This window comes from Stegostoma tigrinum, chromosome 28, assembly GCF_030684315.1.
Source record: "Stegostoma tigrinum isolate sSteTig4 chromosome 28, sSteTig4.hap1, whole genome shotgun sequence".
Taxonomy (NCBI): domain Eukaryota; kingdom Metazoa; phylum Chordata; class Chondrichthyes; order Orectolobiformes; family Stegostomatidae; genus Stegostoma; species Stegostoma tigrinum.
This window is the reverse complement of record NC_081381.1, coordinates 18770856-18784853: the sequence shown is the minus strand read 5'-3', so window position 1 is coordinate 18784853 and position 13998 is coordinate 18770856. Positions and strand designations below refer to the sequence as shown.

At 43.7% G+C, this 13998-nt stretch overlaps 1 protein-coding gene across 4 annotated transcripts in view; it reads right to left on the bottom strand.

Annotated features, from left to right (window-relative positions):
- The window catches only part of ptpn11b (protein tyrosine phosphatase non-receptor type 11b), a 135485-nt gene that overhangs the window by 103267 nt on the left and 18220 nt on the right, over positions 1-13998 (bottom strand). Inside the window, exon 1 of one of the 4 annotated variants that reach the window (XM_059638023.1) lies at positions 11833-12049. The exons of the other annotated variants lie outside the window; for them this stretch is intronic. Within the exon in view, the coding sequence (XP_059494006.1) occupies positions 11833-11840 (8 nt within the window). The 5' untranslated portion in view covers positions 11841-12049. Of the gene's footprint in view, positions 1-11832; positions 12050-13998 lie in introns of those variants that run through there. 4 annotated transcript variants of the gene reach the window in all.

The window sequence follows — 13998 nt, the reverse complement described above, 5'->3', positions numbered from 1 at the left end:
ATGGAAAAGGATAGAATTGAGAAGAAAGTTAAAGTTCTACATTGGAGTAAGGCCAAATGTTGACGTTATTAGACAGGAACTTTCAAAAGTTGATTGGGAGAGGCTATTCACAGGTGAAAAGAGGTATGGTTGGGAAGTGGAGGCCTTCAAAAAAAAAGGAAGAGATAGCTAGAGTTCAGAGACAGTAAGTTCCTGTTTGTGTGAACAGCAAGGCTGGTAGGTGGAGGGAATGCCAGAAGACTAAAAAAAAATTGAGGCTCTGTTCAAGAAAAAAAAGGAGGTGGCATATCAGTTATTAACAGCTAGGATTGAGTGAATCTCTAGAAATGTATAAGTCAGTGGGAGTATAGGCAGGAGGGCAAAAAAAAAAGTGACACTATTATCTACTATGTATCTATCATGCTGCCTCACTCTACACAGGAGTCGCACTGGAAAATTAGAGGTAGGCAAATGTTGTTCCTCTTTTCAAGAAAGGGAATAGGGAAATCCCTGGAAATTACAGACCAGTCAGTCTTACGTCTGTGGTCAGCAAGGTTTTGGAAAGAATTCTGAGGGATGGGATTTATGACTATTTGGAAAAGCATAGCGTGATTAAAGGGAGTCAGCATGGCTTTTGGAGGGGGTGGGGGCAGGTCATGCCTTACAAATCTTATTGAATTCTTTGAGGAGGTCACGAGACAGGATGACGAGGGTCGAGCAGTGGATGTGGTGTACATGGACTTGATAAGGTTCCCCACGGCAGGCTCATTCATAAAGTCAGGAGGTATGGGATACAGGGTGATTTGGCTGTCTGCCTCCTGTCAGCCAACCAATTCTGAATCCAGAGAGTGGTTGCAGATGGTGAGTATTCTGCCTGGAGGTCAGTGGTGAGTGGTGTCCTGCAGGGCTGTGTTCTTGAGCCTCTGCTCTTTGTAGGTTTTATAAATGACTTGGATGGAGGAGGTTGAGGGGTGGGTTAGTATGTTTGCTGATGACACAAAGGTTGGGAGGTGCTGTTGATAGTATCGAGGGCGATTGCAGGCTTCAGCGAGACATTGACAGTATGCAGAGCTGGGCTGAGAAATGGCAGATGGAGTTCAACCTGGATAAATGCGAAGTGATGCATTTTGGAAGGTCGAACTTAAATGCTGAATATAGGATTAAAGGCAGATTCTCAGCAGTATGGAGGAACAGCAGGATCTTGGTGTTCAAGTGCATAGTGCCCTCAAAGTTGCCACCCAAGTGGATAAGGTTGTTAAGAAAGCCTATGGTGTTTTGGCTTTCATTAACAGGGGGATAGAGTTTAAGAGCCGCGAGGTTATGCTGCAGCTGTCCAAAACCCTGCTGAGACCACACTTGGAATATAGGAAAGATGTGGAGGCTTTGGAGAGGGTGCAAAGGAGGTTTACCAGAATGCTAAGATAATAAAATGTGAGGCTAGATGAACACAGCAGGCCCAGCAGCATCTCAGGAGCTCAAAAGCTGACGTTTCGGGCCTAGACCCTTCATCAGAGAGGGGGGTGGGGAGAGGGAACTGGAATAAATAGGGAGAGGGGGGGGGAGGCGGACCGAAGATGGAGAGTAAAAAAGATAGGTGGAGAGAGTATAGGTGGGGAGGTAGGGAGGGGATAGGTCAGTCCAGGGAAGATGGACAGGTCAAGGAAGTGGGATGAGGTTAGTAGGTAGATGGGGGTGCGGCTTGGGGTGGGAGCAAGGGATGGGTGAGAGGAAGAACAGGTTAGGGAGGCAGAGACAGGTTGGACTGGTTTTGGGATGCAGTGGGTGGGGGGGGGGGGAAGGAAAGAGAAGAGCTGGGCTGGTTGTGTGGTGCAGTGGGGGGGAGGGGGCGAACTGGGCTGGTTTAGGGATGCAGTTGGGGAAGGGGAGATTTTGAAACTGGTGAAGTCCACATTGATACCATTGGGCTGCAGGGTTCCCAGGCAGAACCTATGGAGTTGCTGTTCCTGCAACCTTCAGGTGGCATCATTGTGGCACTGCAGGAGTCCCATGATGGACATGTCATCAAGAGAATGGGAGGGGGAGTGGAAATGGTTTGCGACTGGGAGGTGCAGTTGTTTGTTGCGACCTGAGCGGAGGTGTTGTGCAAAGCGGTCCCCAAGCCTCCACTTGGTTTCCCCAATGTAGAGTAAGCCACACCGGGTACAGTGGATGCAGTATACCACATTGGCAGATGTGCAGGTGAACCTCTGCTTAATGTGGAATGTCATCTTGGGGCCTGGGATAGGGGTGAGGGAGGTGTGAAGGCAAGTGTAGCATTTCATGCGGTTGCAGGGGAAGGTGCCGGGTGTGGTGGGGTTGGAGGGCAGTGTGGAGCAAACAAGGGAGTCATGGAGAGAGTGGTCTCTCCAGAAAGCAGACAGGGGTGGGGATGGAAAAATGTCTTGGGTGGTGGGGTCGGATTGTAAATGGCGGCAGTGTCGGAGGATGATGCGTTGTATCCGGAGGTTGGTAGGGTGGTGTGAGAGAACGAGGGGGATGCTCTTTGGGCGGTTGCAGCGGGGGCGGGGTGTGAGGTATGTGTCGCGGGAAATACAGGAGACGCGGTCAAGGGCATTCTCGATCACTGGGGGGGGGGGTTGCAGTCCTTGAAGAACTTGGACATCTGGGATGTGCGGGAGTGGAATGTCTTATCATGGGAGCTGATGCGGCGGAGGCGGAGGAATTGGGAATAGGGGATGGAATTTTTGCAGGAGGGTGGGTGGGAGGAGGTGTATTCTAGGTAGCTGTGGGAGTCGGTGGGCTTGAAATGGACATCAGTTACAAGATGATTGCCTGAGATGGAGACTGAGAGGTCCAGGAAGGTGAAGGATGTGCTGGAGATGGCCCAGGTGAACTGAAGGTTGGAGTGGAAGGTGTTGGTGAAGTGGATGAACTGTTCGACCTCCTCTGGGGAGCAAGAGGCGGCGCTGATACAGTCAATGTACCGGAGGAAGAGGTGGGGTTTGGGGCCTGTGTAGGTGCGGAAGAGGGACTGTTCCACGTAACCTACAAAGAGGCAGGCATAGCTGGGGCCCATGCGGGTGCCCATGGCCACCCCCTTAGTCTGTAGGAAGTGGGAGGAGTCAAAAGAGAAGTTGTTGAGGGTGTGGACAGATGAGGGCGTTAGTGGAGGGGGACTGGTCGGGCCTGCGGGACAGGAAGAAGCGAAGTGGAGGGCCTTGAGGCCATCTGCATGCGGAATGCAGGTGTATATGGACTGGACGTCCATGGTGAAGATGAGGTGTTGGGGGCCAGGGAATTAGAAGTCCTGGAGGAGGTGGAGGGCGTGGGTGGTGTCATGGACGTAGGTGGGGAGTTCCTGGACCAAAGGGGAGAAAATGGAGTCCAGATAGGTGGAGATGAGTTCAGTGGGGCAGGAGCAGGCTGAGACGATGGGTCGACCAGGGCAGGCAGGTTTGTGGATTTTGGGAAGGTGATAGAAACAGGCTGTGCGGGGTTGGGGAACAATGAGGTTGGAGGCTGTGGGTGGGAGGTCCCCTGAGGTGGTGATGAGGTCATGAATGGTGTTGGAGATGAGGGTTTGGTGCTCGGGTGTGGGGTCATGATCGAGGGGGCAGTAGGAGGTGGTGTCGGAGAGTTGGCGTCTGGCCTCGGCGATGTAGAGGTCAGTGCGCCATACTACCACTGCGCCACCCTTGTCTGCGGGTTTGATGGTGAGGTTGGGGTTGGAGTGGAGGGAGCGGAGGGCTGCCCGTTCTGCAGGGGAGAGGTTGGAGTGGGTGAGAGGGGTGGAGAGGTTGAGGCCGGAATTTACCAGAATGCCGCCTGGACTGGAGGGCTTGTCTTACGAGGAGTGGTTGACTGAGCTCGGACTTTTCTCTCGGGGGGGGGGGGGGGGGGGGGGGGGGGGGGGGAAGGTGACCTGATCGAGGTGTACAAGGTAATGAGAGGCATGGATAGAGTCGATAGCCAGGAGACTTTTCCCCAGGGCAGGACTGACTGCCATGAGGGGTCATAGTTTTAAAAAGGTGTCAGGAGCGAGGTATAGAGGGGACGTCAGAGGTAGGTTCTTCACCCAGAGTTGAGCGCATGGAATAGTTTGCCAGTGGTAGTCGTGGAAGCAGAGTCATTAGTGACATTTAAGCGACTGCTGGACAGCAGTGAATTGAGGGGAATGTAGGTTGGGTTATTTTATTTTTGGGTTAGGATTATTCCACGGCACAACATCGTGGGCTGAAGGGCCTGTACTGTGCTGTACTTTATGTTCTATGACTAGACATAGCTGTGGAAAGTAGAAGTAAAAGGAGAATCCAAAAGAGATTCTATAAATACATTAGGGGGATAAAAAAAGTAGTAAAAAAAAAGGTTAAAAAGTAACTAGGGAGAGAATAGAGCCCTTTAAAAAAAGCATGGCTGTCTATGCGCAGAACCATAGGTGGTGGATGAGATACAAAAATATGTTGTATCAGTATTTACTGCAGAGAAACACTTTGAATCTAGAGAACTCAGGAAAATATAAACTGCTATCTTGGAAAAAGTTCAAATCACAGAAGTGGTGATGCTGGAGGTCTAAAAACAAAAAAGGCAGATAAATCCCTAGAATCTGAATAGGTGTTTCCCAGAACTTCATGGGAAGCAAGAGAAGAGTTTGCTGAGCCCCTGGCAGAGATATCTTTACTTTTGGTAGCCACAGGTGAGGTGCCAGAAGAATGGAGACTGGTTAACATGGTGCCATTATTTAAGAAAGGCTTTAAAAGGAAAAGCTAGGGAACTATAGAGCAGTGAACCTTATGAGAGTGGCGAGTAAGATGCTGGAGGGGATTCGGAGAGACAGGATTTATATGCATTTAGAAAAGGGCAGGCTGATTAGGGATAGTTAACATAGCTGTGCGCTTGGGAAATTGTGTGTCTCACTAACTTGTGTTCTTGAAGAGATGACAAAGAAGATTTATGTTGGCAGAGCATTAGTTGTCCACGTGGACCTCAGCAAACAATTCGAGATGCTGCACGGCAGACTGGTTAACAAGGTAAGACCACATGAGATCCAGGAGGAGCTAACCAATTGGATACAAAACTGATTTGTAGGAGACAGAGGGTGGTAGTGAAGGGTTGTTTTTCCAAACTGAAGGCCTGTGGCCAGTGGTGCGCCACAAGGAACAGTGCTGAATCCACTGCTTTTTGTCACTTGTATAAATGACTTGGATGTAAATGTAGGAGGAATGGTGATTAAGTTTGCAGATGACACCAAAACAGGTAGTGCAGCAGGCAATGAAGAAGTGCGACTCAGTGTACGATGGGAGCTTGATCAGATGGACCAATAGGCCAAGGAGTGGCAGATGACATTTAGTTTAGATAAATGAGATGTTGCATTCTGGGGAGGCAAACCAGGATAGGACTTATACTCCTAAAGGGTAGGGTCCTGGGGAATGTTGCCAAACAACGTGACCTACGAGTGCAGGTACACAGTTCCTTAAAAGTGGAGTTACAGGTAGACAGGGTAGAGGCGGTGTTTGGCATGCCTAACTTTCTTGGAGGAGTTGGGATGTCGTGTCTTGTTGCAGCTGCAACATTAAAGAGACTACTTTTGGGATAATGCGTACAATTCTGCTTGCCCTTCTATAGGAAGGATGTTGTTAAACTTTAAAAGGGTGCAGAAAAGATTTCAAGGATCTTGCCAGGCCTGAAGGGTTTCACCTATAGGGAGTGAAACACTTTAGCAATCAAGGACATTCAGCCTCCAATCTTCCAGCAAGCATCCTTTGGGCCCAGCTTTGAGATACACAACGGACACAGAAATGGCCAGTCAAGTTCCATACTCACAAGGAATGGTTCAACTGTGATCTTGGGTTTATGTCGTGCTACATGTATCCCCACTATCTTGTTCTGTTTGTAAAATCTTCCTGTTGATTTGATTCCATTACCTTGATTATTTGAGATTATCTCTCTAACTTAATTCGTTTGTAGACTTTTTGATTACTTATTTCTTTGATTAGAAGCCTCATCATAACTGGAATGACATGAGAAGGTGTTATTAGTTAGTTCCTAGTACCACCTTTTTAATACTTTTAATCATCCTTCCACCTTAAAATCAACCCTTTCAGAGGTCATCCCGCCACTGGTTATTCACCATTGATGCCTTACTCACTTTGTAAATATCTGTTGATACCCTTAATTACCTGGGAATTGTTTTTCCATTATCTCTCCGTCTGTGCACCTCCCTCCACTCCATTTGATGAAGCAGCAGCATTCTGAAAGCTTGAGATCTTAAATAAACCAACTGGGCTATAATTTGGAGATGTGTGACTTCTGACTTTGTTAACAATCTGACAAAGGAGATTGAGGGCATTGCTGCTAAAATTGCAGATGACACAAAGACAGGTGAAGGTACAGGTAGTGTTGAGATAGCAGAGAGGCTGTAGAAGTAATTTGCCAGTCTAGGAGAGTGGACAAAGAAGTGGTAGATGGAATCTAAAATGTGGGAAGTTATGCACTTTGGTAGGAAGAATAAAGGCATGAACTTTTTTTAAAAAAATGGGAAAGGCTTTGGAAATTTTAGGCATGAAATGTTCTCTCAAGAAGCATGTTCAGTTGGTAGTTAGGAAGGCAAACCCAATTTTAGCATAAAATTCAAGCCAGCTGGAATATAACAGCAGGGATGTTCTGCCGAGGCTGTAAACAGCTCTCGACAGACTGCATTTGGAATATGGAGAGCAGTTTTAGGCTGTGTATCCAAGAAAGGATATGCTAGCCTTGGAAGCAGAAAGGAGGCACACAAGAATGATCCTGGGAATGAAGATCTTGTCATATAAAAAGGAGCAGTTGAAGACTCTGGGCTTGTCCTTGGTGTTTAGAAGGATTTCATTGAAACTTACAGAATATGACAAGCCTGGATAGAGCAGAAATCAAGATATGTTCTCAGAACATGAGGACAGACTAGGAACCAAGGGCATAGGCTCAGGAGTGAAGGGATGACCATTAGAATGGAGCGGAGGAGGAATTCCTCAAGTAAGAGGGTGATGATTGTATGGCACCCATTGCCAGAGAAGGCTGTGGAGGCCAAGTTATGGAGTATCTTCAAGACAGAGAGAAGTTCTTGATTAGTGAACAGGATCAAGGGTTACAGGGAGAAGACAGAAGAATGGGGGGGGAAAAGCCGTATTGATTCTATTGAAACTGCAAAATTATATATGCTTGGCTATTGTACATATTTTACTGATCTGTTACCTTCCTCACTTAAAAATTCAAGGTACCTCAATAGGTTATCGTTTTAACACAGTGTTAACAATGTCATTTGACCAGACATTCTGTTCTACTGAAATTTTACCGAAAAAAGTGTTAGATAAGTCATTGATTGTGGCCTAACATATTCTAGCACCAAGCAACACAAAATGTTGTTTTCTAATATCTACAGATGTGTACAATATTTTTAAAAATTGTCTTTTTGAATTAGAGGTTAAATTAAAAGTGCAAATATCATATGGGAATAACATTCACTTTATTGCAGCTTGCAAATGCTTAAGTACGCTAGATACAAATTCAAGCAACTTTTGGCATTTTGCAGTACGAACTTAAATTATCACTTTCACTCAAATGAAACAGACTAACAAATAGACTCATCACTGATTGTACAAACAAAAAAGGTGAACCAATTAAAGCCTTGACACATATACCTTGGCAAATTGTCCTAAGTTTGTTGAAAACCATTCAAACATAAAATACTTAGAAGCAGAGGACAACATTTTGCTTTTCAGTCATGTTCTTCTCTACATGAGATGGTTACAAAGTCACTTCTGCACTTCCTAGCAGCTTCACCATGCTGGAAATGTATACAGAGAAACTGCACACTGATACTTCGCAACGTTCTACACGTTAAATTTAAACAGAAAAATGATCATCTGGAGTTCACAATTCTGTAATATACTGAAGCATAATTACAACTTTGACATTTATATTCTCATAACAACAACTTGGTAAATGCAAATAGTTCCTGGAATTTTTTTTTTTAAAAAAAAGGAGGGAACTTCACATTGTGCAAAGAAATGTGCACAACATATAATCTAGGTGATGTTGATGTTGATGTTGATGTTGATGTCACTAAAAGGAAGCTGCCAAAGACCCATGTAGAACAGGCCCTTTTTAAAAATGGTGTAGATTTTAACGGCAACAGTGTGGGAAATTGAGCCAGATCCCACCACTGACAATGCAGTAAAGTGATGCATCATTTTATTTCACAACAATTTGGTGGGCTTCACGGATAAAATAAACTGGTTGAGACATTTGTATTGCAATATGCAGAAGTTCAGTCAGTAAGATAAAATTTCTACTGAGAAGAGACAAAAATATATTTTAAAAGGCCTCAATTTTTTGTTTCCTCAGAGTAGGTTACATTCTTCAAACTAGGGCACCCTTTCAGTTATTGTTTCAGATTAGAGAAAACTACTTCTGTGCACCACTCCACTATAATTTTATGCTAGTCTTTACCACAGTGCAGAGACTAGTCCAGGAACAGGCTCAGAAGTGATGTGCTATTATGTTATCACATATGGCAGGCAGATCACAATACTGAAGGTTGAACTAATTGATCCATTAGCATGCTTGTAACGCAACATTAAGAGTACTGAATTGGTTCAATGCCTTTAGGAGACCAATGATGGAGATGGCTATTCACACTTTAGACCAAGAGGCCTACAAAGCAAAAACATAGGTGGATCAGACATCAACAGCTGCAGATGAGATAATGGGAACTGCAGATGCTGGAGAATACTACACACATCTGCCAATGTGGTATACTGCATCCACTGTACCCGGTGCGGCTTCCTCTACATTGGGGATAACAAGCGGAGGCTTGGGGACCGCTTTGCAGAACACCTCCGCTCAGTTCGCAACAAACAACTGCACCTCCCAGTCACAAACCATTTCCACTCCCCCTCCCATTCTCTAGATGACGTGTCCATCATGGGCCTCCTGCACTGCCACAATGATGCCACCCGAAGGTTGCAGGAACAGCAACTCATATTCCGCCTAGGAACCCTGCAGCCATATGGTATCAATGTGGACTTCACCAGTTTCAAAATCTCCCCTTCCCCTACTGCATCCCTAAACCAGCCCAGTTCGTCCCCTCCCCCCATTGCACCACACAACCAGCCCAGCTCTTCCCCCCCCCACCCACTGCATCCCAAAACCAGTCCAACCTGTCTCTGCCTCCCTAACCGGTTCTTCCTCTCACCCATCCCTTCCTCCCACCCCAAGCTGCACCCCCAGCTACCTACTAACCTCATCCCACCTCCTTGACCTGTCAGTCTTCCCTGGACTGACCTATCCCCTCCCTACCTCCCTACCTATACTCTCTCCACCTATCTTTTTTACTCTCCATCTTCGGTCCGCCTCCCCCCCTCTCCCTATTTATTCCAGTTCCCTCTCCCCATCCCCCTCTCTGATGAAGGGTCTAGGCCCGAAACGTCAGCTTTTGTGCCCCTGAGATGCTGCTTGGCCTGCTGTGTTCATCCAGCCTCACATTTTATTAACAGCTGCAGATGCCAGCTTGGAACTTCAGTTACATTTTGGTGAGGCAACATAAAGAGGCATAGATAAAAATGCTGCATGAACATTTTGTTTTGCCACACATTACACGACAATAAGAATAAATCAAGGTCACAAAATTCTGATCAGTACAATAAAGCAGCATAAAAACCGAAGTAAAATTTTAATACCTTGCTGAACCTGACATGTGAAAGTGCTGGAGCTACGACACTTTTCTGTTCATGTTAAAGAAAATAAAAAAGACTGTGGAATTTTCCATTTAAAAACAAGCTATTCTGATTAAAGATGCACATTAGGTCATACCCAGATGTGCTGTATTTTTTTTTACACGGCAATAAAGTTAAATAATAATTATAAATCACCTGAAATGCAGAGGCTTGGTTAGAAACACTGTTTTAAAATGATGATTCCAATGATTGTCAAAAATATCAGTGTCAAAAAATCACCATGGTTAAACAATGCTGCTGTTCAATTATCCCTCAAAATTTGGAGCAACAAGTTGATGGATGAATGTCTACCGTTTCCAATACTTGTGCAAAGTAGATAGCAGGTCACCAGCAAGCCACTGACAATTCAAAAGTAATAGGTTTCTGACAAATCCATAAATTAAAGTTGTAACGCAAAAAAACCTAAAACATGAAAATTAGGAAATTTTAAAAAAGTGTGCTAAAAAGGAGGTGAATGTTCTTTCCCAAAGTATGCACATGTTTTCAGTTCCACTAATACACTACTACAATGAACAACTGTTTGCTAAATGGTCAGAGTCCCACAAAAAAGCAACACCTTTGAATTCACATCACAGAAACTAAATTAACATTTTTTAAAAATGTGACAGTAGTTGGAACAATCACAGAAAACCTGAAGTTCTGATTCTTTTACAAATCTTTTCAAAATGTAGCTTGAAAAAGGAAAACAAAGATTTTGATACTACTGACTGTTTTCAGTTTGTATTCTTTGCCAAATCTAAATTCAGGATCAGAGTCTTCAGTTATTATTTTAACTACCACACAATTCCCTTTGTCAGCAAGGGGGCGGGCGGGGGGAGTGGAGAACAACCAAGCCTTTACTAACCAAGAAATAAAAAAGTTATAGAGGAAAAACAAACAAACAAACAAACGGTTATTGAATGCACTGAAATCTCATCTCAATTTCCAAATTGTTTGTTTATGGAATAAGTATAATAACAAAACAAATAAAACACAAGTTTAAACCTAAGAAAGCAATCAAATGGGTTGAACATTTATATAACACAGTTTCTTATACATAAGCATGTAGGGAAAATGGGTAACAATTTTCCAATAAAAGAAAATCAATTCTTGCTCTCCCTAGAAGTACAAAACTGTGGCAAATTTTTCAAAATGAATCAACTCGTACACGGGAACAGCAGTAGGCCATCTATTCCCTTAGCTGTGTTGTCAGTGAGACTGTGGATGATTTAGAACATAGAACATAGAACAGTACAGCACAGAACAGGCCCTTCAGCCCACAATGTTGTGCCGACCATTGATCCTTATGTATGCACCCTCAAATTTCTGTGACCATATACATGTCCAGCAGTCTCTTAAATGACCCCAATGACCTTGCTTCCACAACTGCTGCTGGCAACGCATTCCATGCTCTCACAACTCTCTGCGTAAAGAACCTGCCTCTGACATCCCCTCGATACTTTCCACCAACCAGCTTAAAACTATGACCCCTCGTGCTAGCCATTTCTGCCCTGGGAAAAATCTTAATGAGGGACATCTCATTTACTGCCCATCTCTAATTGTCCTTGAGTCAGTGGTTGTGACTCAAATCCATATGGATGCCTTTGCTTCATTCCAGTTACCTCTGATTAATAAAAATCTGAGTTAAATGAAAAATTTACCTAGCATAAAATTACTCTTTTGTGGAACAGTGTTTCAAAATTATCCTTTACATGTATTTTCACACTTCATATAGCAATAAGAGTTTGATTTAATTTTTTAAGGTCATAACATTTATTTTTCCCCCAAATAAATGTAAGCACTCAAGTTGAAACTAATCCAAGAACAAAAAGGAAATATCCTCCAAAACTGGACACCAATCTACATTGTACTCCAGAAATGTTTTGTTTTTGGACCAAAGTATTTACAAGTCTAAGAAGGAGCTTTACACATGGTACAGCACCTTAGTATTTCAAATTAGTATCAAGTATGCTTAATGAACTATGCTGCACTCTAACAGTTGAATGGCTATTCTATTTTCAGACTTTTTACTGTAAATCCAGCAAAAACAAGCTTTTGTAACAGTGTCCTACTGCGCACATTAAAAAAAAACAAAAACGATTCTACATTTTCAATAAAAATGTAAGAAACTTCACAGCTTCCATACCTCACCATATTGTCCAAAGCTCTTCAGCGCTACAAATAAAGCCAACAGCTGTTAATCCAGTTCAAGTATACAGAAGTCAATAACTCTAGAGCAGCTCACGGAAATAAGGGAAAGGGTTTAATTAGGATTTGGCGACAGTGCGGTCAGGCTGTTAAGAGAATTTTGTAACAAACAGATTGCATCGCTTGTTCAGAGACACTGCAACATTACGACAGTACCCCTGTAGGCTTCTAAGAAGAGGTGACAGCTGCTTCAATGAGGTTATAATGCGGAAAAGGAAATCGGATCAAAGTCCTATCTAAGAGAGAGCAGCAGACAATTTTTAGGAAGTAAAAACACTGCTAGCTTTATTGCTGGCTGCTGTTAGAGCATTTAACGTTTTTTGGGTTTCCAAGATTTATTCAATACGTTGTAAAAATGTTAAGTTTAATATTTACTGAATCGATTCATCATTTTCAATCACAGTATTTTGTCCAATATTTCATTCAGTGGTTGTAGTCACAGCTTTCAAATAATGTTTATTTAATAACTGAACTTTTAACTTTTTATTTTTCTGAATATAAATCACATAATAAAACATGTGCAAGCAGCTGTCAGGGTGTAAGATATTTCCTCTTCCCACCACCTCACATTTTCCATCCCCACAACCCCAACTCTTAGTATTGTACCTTAAAAAAAATGCTTCCTGCAACCATAAGAGATTTACTGAAGCTCAATACTCAAGCTTCAACTAAGTGTTTCTTTTATCAAATGAATGCTATAACAAAATTTACATAATTTCCATCCAAGTACTAAAAACTTACATTGACAAATTGAGACCATGCTCACTTCAAAAAGGCCAGTCAAACTTTACATAAATGAGAGCTTCAATTTGATTACTTTCATTTTATTTGTAGATCTACCTAATACAAATAAAATTGACCAATTTGGAAACGATAATAAAACAGATTACCTGAACTAAGCTTTTTAACCAATTATAGTCTATGCTCTGAAATTATCTGACAACTCACTTACAAATGTAAATGCCAACATTTAAAAACTAGTACAAAAATGGGCAGCACGGTGGCTCAGTGGTTAGCACTGCAACCTCACAGCACCAGAGACCCGGGTTTGATTCCAGCCTCCAGTAACTGTGTGCGGAGTTTGCATGTTCTCCCCATGTCTGCGTGGGTTTCCTCCCACAGTCCATAGATGTGCAGGCTAGGTGGGTCAGCCATGCTAAATTGCCCATACTGTTCAGGGACGTGGGGGTTATGGGGGGGGGGGGGGGGAAATGGGTCTGGGCAGGATGCTTCAAGGGGCAGTGTGGACTTGTTGGGCTGAAAAAGGCCTGTTTCCACACTGTTGGGAATCTAATCTAGCGAGTTTTGAGAAGATTTGTAGCTCAGGTTGAGGTTCTGGATGTGAGTTTGCTCGCTGAGCTGGAAGGTTAGTTTTCAGACGTTTTGTCACCATTCTAGGTAACATCAGTGAGCCTCTGACGAAGCGCTGGTGTTATGTCCCGCTTTCTATTTATCTGGTTAGGTTTCCTTGGGTTGGTGATGTCACTTCCTGCGTTGATGTCGTTTCCTGTTCTTTTCTCAGGGGATGGTATATAGGCTCCAAATCAATGTGATTGTTGATGGAGTTCCGGTTGGAATGCCATGCTTCTAGGAATTCTCCTGCGTGTCTGTTTGGCCTGTCCTAGGATGGATGTGTTGTCCCAATCAAAGTGGTGTCCTTCCTCATCTGTATGTAAGGATACGAGTGATAGTGGGTCATGTCGTTTTGTGGCTAGTTGATGTTCATGTATCCTGGTGGATAGCTTTCTGCCAGTTTGACCAATGTAGTGTTTGTCACAGTTCTTGCAAGGTATTTTGTAGATGATGTTTGTTTTGTTTGTGGTCTGTATAGGGTCTTTTAAGTTCATTAGCTGCTGTTTTAGTGTGTTGGTGGGTTTGTGGGCTACCCTGATGCCAAGAGGTCCGAGTCGTCTGGCAGTCACTTTGGAAATGTCTTTGATGTAGGGGAGAGTGGTTATGGTTTCGGAGCCTGTATCTGTCTGTTTGTTTGGGTTTATTGCTGAGGAATCGGCAGACTGTGTTCATAGGGTACCCATTCTTTTTGAATACGCTGTAGAGCGAACAGCCAATGGGGAACTTCAAACCAGCGTCTACAGGAAAACAA